The sequence below is a fragment of the Notolepis coatsorum genome (assembly GCF_963971535.1).
Source record: "Notolepis coatsorum genome assembly, chromosome: 6".
Classification (NCBI taxonomy): Eukaryota; Metazoa; Chordata; class Actinopteri; order Aulopiformes; family Paralepididae; genus Notolepis; species Notolepis coatsorum.
In genome coordinates this window covers 133,446,836-133,462,654 of record NC_140170.1, presented here as the reverse complement: position 1 = coordinate 133,462,654, position 15,819 = coordinate 133,446,836, and the positions used below count along the sequence as shown (strand labels likewise).

Genomic DNA, 15,819 nt, shown 5'->3' with positions numbered 1-15,819 from the left:
TATCAGTAATCAGTAGTCTATCGGTTAGTCTATCAGTTATCTATCAGTTATCTATCAGTAATCAGTTGTATATCAGTAGTCCTATCATTATTCAGTAGCTATGTATAGCTTGGCCAATAGTTGACCAATCTTAGAATTCAATCCAACATTTTATTGGTACAGCGTAGACCCCTAGTGAGATGACTGAATCCATTTAATTTATAAGACACACACAATGTTACAATCACCCAGATTAGTACACAGCAATATAGAAAGATTGAATAATTGTTCTTATTTGAGCCGTTATCATGTTCAACTTGGAAATATACGTGTGATTTAATGAAGTGGAAACACAAGGACACACACAATTTGATATTGCATATATATTTTTTAGCACAGATCTTCAAGAGAAACAGCACAACATGCTCCATAGAAACAAAGTGTTTGCACACAGCAGTTTGCAGACAAATATTGTGAAGAAATTAAATTGCTACCCAGCGTTATCATTATTCATCTCATGGTTTAGGGTGGGGATGTGCTTTCCATTTCCCATGTGGCAAAGGTTGACAGGAAATAAAATCCCATTCATCAATGACATGTCTTTATCTGTGATACCTGCGGCAAAGCAAAGATTGTGCATGTGTATGTCTGTGTGTGTGTGTGTGTGAGAGAGAGAGACGAGAGAGAGAGGAGAGAGAGAGGAGAGAGAGAGAGAGATGAGAGAGAGAGAGAGAGAGAGAGAAGGCGCAAGTGAGAGTGTGTACTCACACTCCCATCCTCTCCCCTCTCAGCCCTCCTATCGCGTGTTAATTTACAGTGCCTCTCTTATCTAGGCAGGTGGGTAAAAGCTGGCAGAGCAACTTCTGGAGCCACACACCCTCACCCCCCCGTCTTTGTATCCCGCGCTCCTCGTTTATCATGTCCGGGGGCTTTGGGGGGAGGGGGGGGGGGGGAGGGGGGGGGGGCTGGAGGGGTGAGGGGTGTGTGGAGATAAAAAGGTGGGCTTGGCACAAAGCAGTCAGACAGAATGGATAGCTTAGCACCTCTGCCAGCTAGCCTTGATAGCACTCTCACCTGCCTGGGGGGGAGGGGGTAGCAGGCTGGTGCGGACACTCTACTGCCTCACAGCGGGGGGGGTGGGGTGATGAGGGAGATGGGCGATGGCCAAGAGGAGGGGGTTCTTGCCCTCTGACACTTGCCCACAGCTACCTACCGGCACTACTAAGTCACCTGAGAGTAGGGATATACACTGCTTTTCACTGTTAGGTTACTGTCTTCAAAAATATAATGGTTTGACGATATATCACAATGTTATTCTTTAATATATTTTTTACTATGAGGAGTTAAGGGGAAAACATTTTAGATACAGCTAGATTTGTTGCCTGCAAAGCCCTGTTTTAATTTCCCTCTCGTTCACTCCTCCCTGCCGTGAGCGGAGAGTGGAGCTGCAGGCTCTAGTAGCAGTACACGGCATCACTGGCATTTAAACCATGGCACAGAATACATACTGTACCTAAATTATGCTATGTTGATAATATATTCCTTCTTGGGAGTGGAAGTTGTTCTTTTGGCTTTAACTGTTAGGTCAGCTCAAATACGGATTCCAAGCTTCAAACGGCGAATAGAGAAAGTTTAAATGAACTACTAGTGTCAATCAAATTTAAATAAAGGCTTTTAATTGCCTTTATTTAAATTTGATAATTAATTATGTTTTAACATAATTTGAATTATGTTCTTGAAATTTCAATACTAGGGTACATTGGGGTTTGGTTGCTTCAAAGAATGTTTCTGAGATTTGGAAGAAGATCTAACCCAAATCAAACATGGTAAACTAAACAAACTCAAACCCTGACCCAATTCAAACTAAACTAACCAAACAGTGTCAAGCCAAAGCCAACACAATCCTGAACAGATAAGTGCTGTGCATATAGTAGAATTTGCATAGTTCAAATTCAACCCTACCTTACATTAAATTTGTGCAAAATGCCAAAGTGAATTCCAATCAAATCCTACCTTACATTACACTCGAGAAAATTCGAAAAAATACTGCTGTGAATTACAAATCAAGATTAGGGCAATCCTAAATTACATTAGGGTAAAACGCCAGTGCATTGCTTTGTTCTCAAATCGGCTGGTAATTGTGGTTGTTTTTGGGATGTGTGACTGGGCTGAAGAGGCCATTCCTAAACTTTGTAAATACTCCAACTATAAACTAAAACTAAATACTGCTCAGCTACTGTAACTCTGTCATGCTGTGATTAAATATTTGTTTAATCGTTTTAGTCACTGCAGTATAAAGTGGACACATCCTAGTCTGTGGTGCAGAACATCATTTCTGGTGCAGTGATCCAACACAGATGGCATCCAGACATGGCTATCATGTTAATCATCAAACAACTGAACAGAATTAGTCAGCATCTCCCCACCAGTAAATCAATTACCGGCCTTAAAAGCAAAACGCATGGTTTACTGGAATATTCACTGATATTCCATCTGGAGCTGCCGTAAATCTAATCCTGGATTACCTAAGGCCCTTTTCTCGAACCAGATGTCAATGTTTCTGACTGGGATCATAAGGGTTGGATATGAAGTGTGGTACTATCATACATTGTTATTTTAATTTACGCTTCAAGTGACATAACAGCTAGTTGTCTGATGAAAATGTTGATAATAGTTATAATAGCTGTCTGCACCTATCAACAATCAAGTAACATTCTTAACACCAGGTAAGACATTACTCATAGTATTAGCATAGTTAAAATAACTGAATCCTTGTATGAGCATTTGAAGCTTGTAAAAACACACACACACACACACACACACACACACACACACACACACACACACACACACACACACACGCACACACACACACACACATGCACACTGCTCTGTGGGTTGGCCATGCTGTTAATCGAAGCATTCCTGTTTAAAACAGCAGATAGGGGTGAAGCCGCCTCCTACTCCATCATGCTATTTAAGGGCCATGTGGGGCTGAAATGACTAAATGGCTATGCTTGTAAATCATACATCATTCATGTGGAGGGCTCAATGAAATGGAGAATGGAAGTTTAGAAGCAGACCCTGACACCTCCCCCCAACCCAGTGTGGCCATAAGCTGTATTTGTACAGTGAGCAGAAGAGATGAGAGGAGAACAAATGGTGGAAAGGAGAGAACAGAAGAGAAGAGAGGGGAGCTGAGAGCTGAGCTGAGGAGAGCTGAGGAGAGAGGAGGGGAGGAGAGAAGAGGAGAGGAGAGCTGAGTTGAGGAGAGCTGAGAAGAGGAAGGGGAGGAGAGAGCAAAATAGAGGAGAGGAGAAAAGAGCTGAGCTGAGGAGAGCTGAGGAGAGAGGAGGGGAGGAGAGAAGAGGAGAGCTGAGTTGAGGAGAGCTGAGAAGAGGAAGGGGAGGAGAGAGCAAAATAGAGGAGAGGAGAAAAGAGCTGAGCTGAGGAGAGCTGAGGAGAGAGGAGGGGAGGAGAGAAGAGGAGAAAAGAGCTGAGGAGAGAAGATGAGAGGAGAGCCGAGGGAGGAGAGGGGAGAGCGGAATAGAGGATATATGAGGAGATGAAAGGAAGGAGAGGAGATCAGGAAGAAGAGGAGATAGCAGAAGATAGGAGAGCTGAGGAACGAAGAGGAGAGCAGAGGGAGGAGAGAAGAAAAGAGCAGATGGAGGAGAGGAGAGAGAAGAAGATAGGAGAGAGGAGACGGGCGGGACAGGACATGATCTGTACTGAGCTGGTCTGGTCTGGTGGACGTGGGTGAAGGCAGAATTGGCTGTGTGGCTGCAGGGCCCAGGCTAGTGCAGAGCGGAGCAGAGCTGAGCAGAGCAGGCCACCTGCTGGCTTTCAGTTAGCGCACGCTGTTGCACTCCTGTGTGCAATACTGTGTAATATGACGAACACAAGTATAAGCTAAGGCTTTAAATACTGTTCAACTCTATTATATATATATATATATATATATATATATATATATATATATATATATATATATATATATATATATATATATATATATATATATATATATATATATATATATATATATATATATAATATATATATTATGCATTACTTTCATCTTTATTAGGCATTTATTTTTTCTTCACTCTCGCATCAAAGCCTCCTCAAGTGAATAGTAAAGGCATTCACAGACTGTGTATAGACTGCATATCCTGTACAGCAAGGCAATTATTTCAGCCCCTGCAATACTCTATTTATATTCCATAATTTTCTATTATATTATATTTATTACTTGTATTACTGTATATTCTGTACAGCAGTGACTCAGTTTTGATCTTTGATCCTTTGCTCCTCTGCATTTGCACAAATCCTCCAACACAGCGGTCCCCAAAGTTTTTTTGTGTCACATGCCGGACAATTTTTCCACGGCCCGGGGGTATACTTAAAAAAGGAAAATGAATGTAAATGAAACCAATACACAGTGGTGTTGCATGGGTAAAATGACTGAGGATGCCAAGTCTGAATGTTTTTAAATTTTTTTACCTATGCGTTATTATATCTACAACCCGTTGCAATATGGGACCATTATGCTATAAGACCACACTCTCCATAAACAGATGCAAGACAAAACCCAGCTGCTAGAAACAACTGCAGCTGGACTTGGGCTCAAAATAAATTGACCAAAAACTCAAGTAATCAGAGTCAATAATAAAAGCATGAACCCCATAACCCAACACTGGAAGACGTTGACAAATTCACATACTTAGGTAGTGTTATAACTGTGGATGGCGGGACTGAGGAAGACGTACTGTAAGGGAAAGAATAGGAAAAGCAAGAGCAACATTCAACATGTTAAACAAGATATGGAAAACCCGAAACATCAAACTCAACACCAAGCTCAAAAGCTATATGGTTCTGAAACCTGGAAAACCACCACTAACATCATCAATAAACTGCAGACCTTCATCAACCATTGTCTGAGACGTATCCTCAGCATCTTCTGGCCAAACACAATCACCAACATCAAGCTGTGGGAATGCACCAAGCAAGAATCAGTGGAGGTCCAGCTGACCAGGAGAAAATGGAGCTGGATGGGCACACACTTTGAAGACACAAAACCGCAATAACCAAACGGGCATTAACCTGGAACCCACAAGGCAAGCAAGGCAGAGGAAGACTAAAAAACACCTGGAGAAGAGACACTGAGCAGGAACTCAAGACGAGGGGACTGACGTGGAAACAGCTGGAGAGGATGGCTCAAGACATACAGGGGTGGACACTTTTCATCAATGGCCTATGTTCCGAAAGGAATAAAAGGCCTAAGTAAAGTAAAGTATGCTATAAGACCGATAGCGGCATTGTTTCACTAACAGAGCTCAACGAAAGTGTTACAAAAGAAAGTGTTACAAAAGAAAGTGTTACAAAGTAGCGGAATAAATACAACCACATCGTCTATGTTTGGATTCATTAATTGCAAAAACTCTAATGTGAAGCATTATGACAGAGCGAATCGTGGTCCCACTTGACCGTATGAGAAAATACAGAGGTAGTTTTCCACATGAAAATTGACCCTGTGAGAGGAAAGTGGAGGCACCTGAGAGTCCCTCTATCGGTGAAAGGGGCCCTCTGTGGGTGCAGGGGCCCTCTGTGGGTGCACAGAAAAAACCTGCAACTGAGTCAAGTATGTGGGAGTGATGCACGGGCGGAAGTGGCTCTTTTTCTAAATAAAATACCGGGAAGACTAATGAAAATAAAATACATTTCAACTTATTATTTCTTTGTGGCCGGGTAGCAAATGGTCCACGGCCCGGTACCGGTCCGCAACCCGATGGTTGGGGACCTCTGCTCTAACATGTCCTTCTCTACCGGTATACACCTACTTGTTTTAAATGCTTCTGAATTTCCAAAATGTTCTTTTTTTGGCGTAATTCTAGATGTGTTGTTTTTGATCTCCTTTGTGTGAGCAAAGCACAAAGCTAAACTCCTTGTACATATATGGGTGAAACTGATTCAGATTTTACTACCCATACCGATGAGTTTTAACCAAAACCCGGTAGAGAAAGAACATCGGTCATGTTTTAAAGTCCTTACAATGGCTCCTCACAAAACCCATCTTTATAGCCTCGAAAATGTATGAGCAATTTTACTGCTGCTTATCACTTTCATGCCCTCTTGTTTCATTATTTTTATTCCTCGCTTTCACCTAAGAACGATTTTACTGCCATTGATTCACTTTCATTAAGATGTAATTGTTCTGTTTCCCTTCACCTAACGTCACTTCTGTGTGTGTGTGTGTGTGTGTGTGTGTGTGTGTGTGTGTGTGTGTGTGTGTGTGTGTGTGTGTGTGTGTGTGTATGTGTGTGTGTGTGTGCGTGCGTGTGGGTGTGTGTGTGTATGTTTCAGCTTTATCCTACTGTCCTGTAAAAGTACTTCTTTCTGTTTCCCTATTGATGTATAGTAACAAATATGTACATGTATATCCAATCCAAGAGTCTTAAGGTAGAAAGAATTACAAACAAAATGTATCACCATCATCATCTATCATTCCAAACGTCCTTCCTCGCTATCTCCATTGTTTCTGGGCTCCGTCCTTCCTTCCCTCTCTCTTCCTCCTGATCCTCCATTACCTCTCCCCCTCTCTGTTGAACTCCTCCAGTACTGGGAGCCCCTTCCACGGCCCCCCTGACAAGCCCAACACTGCCCCCCAATACGAATAGTAATGTGTTTTTGCCTCTCAGCCTTTGTATAATCTTCCTTCAGAGGTCAGGGCTTACAAGGCGCTATACACAGCAGATTAGCTCTGCTGTTATTGAATGGAGTGCAGCTTAGAGGGAGCCACACAAAAAGGCGGCGACCAAGAGAGTGCTTGAGCGCCTCGTGAAGGACCACCCAGACTGACCCTCTTGCACCCCGCCTCTCATGGGCTTTGTTTCTCCCACAGTCCTTCATATATACGCACACGTTCACTCCCTTGCTTTACCCCGAACACAACCACTATGTACCTAAAGCTAAATAGAATATTCAGCTACCACTTTATTTATAAATCATATTGTTTCTGCATTGGACAGAAATAAACATTGTGCTGCCCTAGTTATAGATTTGTCCAAAGCTTTTGATACAGTTGATCATTCTCTACTGTTGAATAGACTGTATAGTATTGGTTTTGATGAGATTGTTTGCGGTTGGTTCCGGAGCTATTTATCAGGCAGAAACCAATGTACTGTACAATTAGCTACTGACAATCAACAACATTCATTTAATGCTCTGCAAGATGAGCTTATAGGCCTTAAGCTTGTACTAAATGCAAGCAAAACTAAATTCATGGTGTTCTCTCGGGCCAGAAATATTGATCACAACAGTATCGACTAGAAATGGGTCTGGCATAGAAAGGGTAACTAAATATAAATATCCTGGAATATATCTTGGTGACAGATACAATACACACCACTGCATCTTATATGAGAAAGTGGATTGGATTGGTCTTCTCTGGCAGATAGGCGAAATCAACACTGGTATGTATTTATCCATAAGGCCATTCATGTGAAATTAGCTCCTTATCTCACATCACTACTAGTGTGGAACTCTAGACCCTATATGACACGTTCAAATGATTGGCTTACACTGGAGGTTCCCCATATACAGACCCAACTTGGAAAATCAGCCTTTCATTATAGTGCCCCTACTACATCTCAGCTCTCGCTGAAGATAAAACGACCTATAACGCAGGGGACGTTTAGTTGGGGTTGGTTGGAGCTTATGGCACCTATGGCTTCGGCTGGACCTTTCCTGGACCTTTCCTGGAGTTGGGTGCTGGTCTCTTGCGTGTGCTTTGGTGGATTTGAGTTGGTTTTCATCGTTTGAGCTCCCTCGGTTCGCTGGCGTTTTGGGGGTTTCTTGCGTGGGGGGCTCGCTGCAGCTTCTGCTGTGTCTCGGGGGGGTGTCCCGGGGGTCCCGGTGTCGTCTCGGACCGCCCCGGTGCTGCGTGTCTTCTCATTTGACCGCTGTTGTGTCTGTCTGCTTGGGTGTTTGGAGTCGTGGCTCCTTTGGCGTGGCTGCGGGTCCTGGGTCGCGTGGCCTGTCATTCCTCTGTGGAGTTTGGGGGTGGGGGCATGGGATTAGCTGGTTTCCTCATGTTGGCAAGGTCGCCGGGACCGGGGGAGATGGGGTGGTCTGCTGGGGTGGCCCGCTGGGGTGCATGGCGTGTGTGCATGTGAGTGGCATGCGGGCTGTTTGTGTTTTCCTTCGGTCATGACATGCTTTATCGGGGGGTGTGTCTCCTACATTTCACTGCATGTCTGTATGTATGTGACAAATAAAACTCTTGAATCTTGAATCTTGGATGGGGATGTGGTGGGGTTTGATGTGTCAGATGTTTGGGGGACTGGCTGTTCCGGGGAGGTTCACATTCCTTCGAGCAACATTGTACTTATTGTATGCCTATTCTTATGTCTGCACGTTTACATTGTACTACTTTCATTGTCTTTTTATACCTATTCTTATGTCTGCAATTTATGCATTGTTTTTATTCTGTCAACTGTGTGCTGATTTTATGCCTATGTTCATTTTATACGAATTGCTGTGGGGAACTTTGGACTGCGGTCCATGTCTGAAAAGTGCTATATACAGTAGATAAGAGCTATTCATATTTATTATTATTATTATTATATTGTAAAAAATGTATGCATTTAAATGTTTGTAAAGTCTCGATGACATTGAAAATGAGGGTGACCTCAATTGTCCTTTCGAGGTTTGAATTGAAAACTTGACGGCAATGCTTGGGAAGGAGTGCATGTGAGGGCATGTGAGGCTGCTGACTGGGCAGCAGGTGAGAGAAATGGTACGCATGAGGTGCTGCACTGAAACGAGCCACTGAAGTCAATGTAGCGATTGTGTCTCTGGGTACCGACCGCGCTGGAAACGGTTACTTCCGGGTTCTCAGTCGAGTACTCAGTTCTCGATACCCAACCCCAGGAGACAGGAAAGTGGAGGCAAGTGAAATAATTGGCAAGTGTAAATGGTGTGTCTACAGAAAGGCACACCTAACCCTCTGTGAGATCTCCTGTGTGTCGAATGACGTTTATTCTTTGTGAGGGTTTCTGCAGATATGTTTGCTTCTTGCAGCTATCTGGGGCTTGTGCCTCATGATCTATCATGATTCCACTCGCTATAGCCTAATTCATCAGCTCCTGTATTCATTTCAGTGGGGGGAAGCACATTGCACACAACCAACCACACACACATACAGTATGCATGCACATACAAATACTGAATTCAGGTCAGTTGAGAAGGGAAAGGGAGGCACTACCCAATTTAACAGGAGGGGGGGGGGGGGGGGGGGGGGCACACAGGATTCTCCACAATAAAAGTCCTTGTCGTGTAAGGTATCAATTCCGACTACATCAACATATAGGAAAACAGAGTCTCTCTCTCTCTCTCTCTCTCTCTCTCTCTCTCTCTCTCTCTCTCTCTCTCTCTCTCTCTCTCTCTCTCTCTCTCTCATTAATTGTCCTTAGATGTCCTCCGCTGCCATCACATCTTGTCACCTAATCCATCATTAAAATTCCCCAATGACAAAAATCGAATAAAATATTAAAGGCATGATTTTAATATGATCAGATTACTAGGTATGGTATATTCCTCCACATGCCGAGGCACATAGGACTGTTCCAAACACTCACCTCCACGGGGTACCTCCGACCATTGATACTGTGTTCTGAGCCGTCAGAGCCATTGCTGGGACCCCAATGAAACTCCACCTTCTCTGCCTTAAACCTCCCTGGTAGACTTGCTCCCCGCACAAAGTAGTCATCCTTCAACATGATGGCCACTGGGAGGGGGAGAAAGAGAGGGGAATAGATGAGTCAATTAAGCAATATAATGCTTGAGGTTGTGCTGTTATACTGAATATCAGCACGGCTGTGATTTGGTCGTAAGTACAAGGTCGTAGGCCCAGTTTCACAGATAATGACAGCCGTGACTCGTATTCAGAATAACAGCATGACCGCAAGCGTTATATTGCTTTTATACAACAGTTCTACAAGGACCATTTATTAGTTAACAGTAATGAGCAACAACAGATTAGGATTTGTTTGTTTATTTATTCGCCAACACAAATAGTTTCCGCAACTGGACTGGGTATGTTCTGTTGCCAAGCAAAATATAAAAATTGTCCTGCACACTACCAGTACCAGGTGCTACTGTATATCATGTACATGTATCTGTATGCCTATTAGTGCTGTCAATAGATAATTAACTAATTAATCTCACAATTTTCTGTAATGAATCTAGATTAATCTAGATTAAAAATAGCATTTTTCTACTTAAGACCGAAGCTTGTAACAGATATTTACTTGAGTAAAATCATGGAATTAATGTAAAATCAACACAAAGAAAGTATATTTACATTCAAAGACTATTTTAATAGCTTTCTTTGAATACAGTTTCTCTCCTGTGAAATACAAATGTTTGAACAAAACCATCAACATTGACTCAGCTAGACCTCTTTTTTATATCCGTGGCGCTAAAATTGAAGACTTTTCACTCCATAGATTAATCTAGATTAATTTATTTTAATGCTTTAAATAATTTAAATTAATCTCCAAAGTTAAAGCATTAATTTTGACAACCATCTGTATGTTTCCATTTATTGTGCAACCAGTGAAATAAGTCTAAGTCTCTAAGACTCTGGTGACATGTGAGTTAACAGCTTGATCAGACTTGAATCAATGGTCATTTAGACCTGACTGATCTCCTTCTTCCCTACCGCCCCACTCGTTCCCTCCACTGCTTCCCTCACTGTCCCGACATCCAAGCTTAAAAACTTTGGAGATCGGGCCTTCTCTCGTACTGCACCCCGACTCTGAAACTCCCTCCCCCAGTCCATCAGAGACTCCCCTACACTCTCCACCTTCAAAGCTCGCCTCAAAACCCACCTGTTCTCCCTTGCCTTCAACCCCCCCCACCCATAACCCCCCCCCCCCCCCTCCAACCTGACTGATGTCTGTCTCCAGTCTTTTTTGTGCTATCATGCTGTCTTCCCTGTTCCCCCCATGGTCTCATGTTCCTTTTGTTTTGTTTCTTTGTTGTTTCTTTGTTTTTGTTTCTTTGCTTTTGTTTCTTTGTTTGTACTCTTGCTCCCGACTATTGTCAGTGACTTCGGGTTATTGAGAAGCGCTATATAAATTAAATTAATTATTATTATTATTATTATTATTATTATTATTATTATTATTATTATTATTATATTATTATTATATATATCACTCTGCTTTACAGTTGTTCTAAATGACCATTTAAAACACAAACATCTATACTTGATTATTTATGTATGAAAAGATGGTCAATGAGGATTATACAAGAGGATTATACACAAGTGCTGATATAGAGTATAACATCACTGCGACTTTTAACTACCGGTATATTATTAGTTACTATATTGTCCAATCAAATTACTTGGTTGGAACTAACTCTTGTATAATCCTCATATATCATTGACCATCTTTTTATACATAATCAAATATGGCACCAAGATAGATGTTTGTGTTTTCAATTTTCTTTTTCTGGTGCTGAGTGCTGTGTGTGAATAATAATAAAAAATTAAATAAAAGAATTAGAAAAATGCAAACATACACCCACACACATATACACAGACACAGTGTGAGAAGGTAAAATAATGAAAAGTGACATGGATTGCGAGGACATGCTTGGGGGAGATATGCTGAATAATACACAAGGCCATTTCTGTCTGACAACCTCAAAGACAAGGTTTCAAATGAGGGGCTAATTTGCCTAAGCTACAGTATCTCCTCAACCATTTCAAATTGTCTTTGCATAGTCCTTTGTTATTCCATCATATCTTGCTGAAATACAGCAATAATCTATTAAGGGGGGGTCTTAAATTATCATCTTCACAAATGCCTCTGAAAGTACCAGTGTGTTCTATAACTAATACATAATACTGCTCCCATTGTCAGAGATTTGCGACTTTTGATTGAGGGATTTCACAACCCCTTCCATTCCATACTTCACCAGAGGTTTCTGTCCCATTTAGAGGGAGCACTTGAGCTAAATTAATTACCTGGTTTGTCATTCTGCCAAGATGGTGGCCAAGTCACTGAAGAACTATCACAATATACCTAGTAGCACTTTACCAGGCCCACCTTACGTAGGCAGTTTAAATTGGATGTAGATGACCCTTTCTTAAATGCCACTGACCTCTAAACAATAGATACAGCTGTTTGCGAGGTCAATCAAACTTTCTGGTTACACCACGATGAGTTGGGGTGAGTTTGTTTGGGTAGGGGGCAGTTGCTGACCTGTTGGAAGTTTCCTTTATGTATTTAACAATATAATTAGACATTATAGATGTCTCTGCAATGTGGTCCCTTGTCTTCCTTGTATTATTTTTCATATCCACTAGATGGCGATTGGTAGGATTAAAGTACTGATATTCAGGATCTAGTAATCTTGAAAAGTCTCAATCTGGATCAGGGTTATCCCATCCTGGATTGCTTTGAAATACCGGGACAAAATCTGGCCGAGTTGTCTGATCCTGAATCACAAAAAATGGGATTTAAAAATCTGATCGGATCAGATAGGGATTAAAAGTTTTGAAGTCCTGGGCCCTGATCTGATCGGATATCAAAGTGATCCTGATCCTGTTTTTTGGTTTTCAACTACCCAAAATCCAAATCTGATCCAATCATATAGGGATTCAATGTTTTGAACTCCTGGGCCCTGGTGATTGGAAGGTTCCTGGTTCAATTCCTGCTTGGTTCATCGTACAAATTCATGTTTTGCAAACACTGGAAGAACATGCTGGAAGGTGGAGTTCTGTAAAGCAGGTGAATTGCTGTATGGATCAAAACATACTGTGAAAACTAAACAAATCAAGTCATAATGTGATTATGGTGTATACATGTCTAAATTACCCATCAATTATGCAACTAATGTCAGAATACCCCACATGTCTTCATTCCATTATTGCTTACTCTGACTATGACCTTATTCTGGTAAAGGTAATCACAAAATGTTGTTTACATGGCTATTTCTTATTCAGAGTATTGTCTTAATTGGGTTAATATTGGAATATTGCAGTCTATGTAAATATATAGCCACAACAGCGTGTCCACAAGTCTTATTGAATTAAATCAGGTTTTACTGAATTAGACTAGGTTTTTATTGAAATGTATTAGTTTTTCTATTTAATCAATTCGCTGTTTTTATTGAATGATTAGTTTTTACTGGATTTTTATTGAATCAGTTTGTATGTCTGTCATGAGGATCAGTATTTATTTATTTTAGTATTTATTCTAGTTTATCTAGTAACAAATGGCTATAACCGAGACCTGAGTGCCGTATCTTGTGCTTCCATGTCAATGGAAAAATGACAATAAACATAACTTTGACTTTGACTTTTGAATATAAAAGTGGATTTTTCCAAAGCTGGGGTGGGTTTTCCTTTTCGTGTTTATTGTCAAACTACGGTATACAGTATAATATAAAAACAATCATGCAGCTGTGCTTGATGTGTGAGTGCATGTTGCGAGTTTGAGAAAATATGAGCATAAGGAAATTATATGACATTATCTGTGATTATGTCCAGATATGTGCAAGCAAGCTGGGACGCTTTTTGCCTTATTCACTACGCCACCATATTGGTCAAGTTTGATGTAATGTGGGGTATGGATGCAGGAGTGTCTGTTCACTTCAATGTTAAAACATAAGAATTTAAGTTGTAGTCTAAACAACAGGCAGAACACACAATTGGAGTTACAAGCTTATGATTACCTGACTGATTGTTTTCAGCACTGTTTTGAAATACGTGGAAGTGATTTAGTCATCAGCTCATTGAAATGCGTTCATAGTGATCTACCAAAATAAAGATGGTGGCGAAGTAACTAAGGCAAATTGTGGCTAGTAAATGTAGTGATTGTTATGAGTGTGACAGGGAAATAGAACCCATTTTTGCTTATTCTCCAGGATTTGTTTTGCCGTTTTATTGATTGGGAGTCCTAAGCCAGCATTGCACGACGACTAAGGCCCAGGGAATTTCATTAGTGTTTCCTAGTAGTGTTTGAGGCACATTAAAAGGCGAGTAGGAATGAGATGCTAAGCCTTTAAAACCTTGGTCGGCAGAGTGTGAAAACAGGAGAGTCGCATGGAAAGAAAAGCTCCTGGATCAATGCAAATATGTTTTCAAGGCTCTAAGTCCTCATGAATTTCCTAAAAGGTTTATTTGATATGATTCCAGGAAGCTGCCCCTTTAATACACCTCTTTCGCTTTTACACACACACACACACACACACACACACACACACACACACACACACACACACACACACACACACGCACACGCACACGCACACAACACACACACACACACACACACACACACACACACACACACACACACACACACACACACACACACACACACACACACACACACACACACACACACAAAATACTTCCTCTCTCAGCTGTGAAATGTCGTTGATGGATTCCTCCTTCAAGGTGAGGGAGTCAAAGTTCAGCGGTTCAGCCGTGGGGAAAAAGCATTGCGAGTCCTCCAAATCGAATGAGCCGTCTACCTCCTCCTCCTTCTTCTCCTGCTCCTATCCCCCCCTCCCCCCTCGTCCTCCTCCTCCTCATCTCCGCCACACTGTGCGCCGGCACCTCCGCCAGGTGATCATTCGGCAGATAAAACGCTCAGTTGTCGTTTATAAATAGCGGAGCGTCTATACATAATTCATGGAAAAACAAGGGGACGTTTGTCTTGTTAGCCATGCATTATGTAGCGGGAGGGGGGGAGCAGACGCTGTGCACCATTTCGTTCCACAGCTGTTGTTTATGTTAGCACTTTTACCCGCACGCCGCCTCGCTGCAAATCGGCTGACCTGTGCCACACTAGGCTTCTCCACTCCTGCCGCAGTCCACCTCCCACTGTTCTTCCTCCAGCATACTGGACCTGGACCACACTAGGCTTCTCCACTCCTGCTGCAGTCCCACTGTTCTTCCTCCAGCATACTAGACCTGGACCAAGTGCTTCTCAGCCTTGGGGGCTTCCACACACACAAGGTGGCACTAGAGAAGAAACAGCTACAGCTATTGAAGGTCCTGAGATGCTGTGTGCATAATGGATCAGGGGATTTTTCATCTTGAATGAGATGATGAGGTTCTCTCTCTCTGTCTTTCTGTAATTTGTTATCTACCCGTCTCTCTCTCTCTCTCTCTCTCTCTCTCTCTCTCTCTCTCTCTCTCTGCCATCCCATGGCCATATAATTTGAAGGCTGTCCTGTGTCGTTTTCTAGAAAATCCCTCTTAAATCATTCCTTGTCCTAGGCAACGCTGGGACTGATGAGACACCACGTGAAGGACAATTCGCTGGTCCAACAATGACCTCACCAATGTGACAATGATAACTGCACTGGTACAAATAGCTGACTCTCCTTCCAAGCAGCGTACTCTACCACTTACTAGGGATGGGTACTTTTAAGGGTACTGTTACGGACTGTGTCCTTATGTGTATATATATATATGGGGGTTATGTATGTTATCTGTTGTGTGTGTGTATATAGGCATGTTTTGGTTGTTCTGTTTTTGTCTCCCTCCTGTGTAACATATCCCATTCTCAGGTGTCTCCCAGTTGCAGCACCAGCAGCCAGCTGGTCAATCAGCAACTCACCCCAGTGCAACGGCAGCTGAAGCTGATCTGCAATCAACATCCACTCTCCCTTTATATATCCCATTTTGTGCAGTGTTAGTTAGCTCTTTTTGGCTCATTGTGGTGGTGGGTGTCTCTCTGTGTCTTTGGTGATAATTCTGTGTGTTGTTAGGTATATAGAGCAGTGGCTCTTCAGAGGTAAAAGCTCTGG

General features: G+C 42.1%; 1 protein-coding gene across 1 annotated transcript in view; it reads right to left on the bottom strand.

Annotated features, from left to right (window-relative positions):
- Positions 1 to 15,819, bottom strand: part of LOC311230238 (receptor-type tyrosine-protein phosphatase gamma-like) — a 667,161-nt gene that overhangs the window by 215,603 nt on the left and 435,739 nt on the right. The window contains exon 4 of the mRNA XM_084316451.1: positions 9,621 to 9,769. Within this exon, the coding sequence (XP_084172577.1) occupies positions 9,621 to 9,769 (149 nt within the window). The remainder of the gene's footprint in view (positions 1 to 9,620; positions 9,770 to 15,819) is intronic.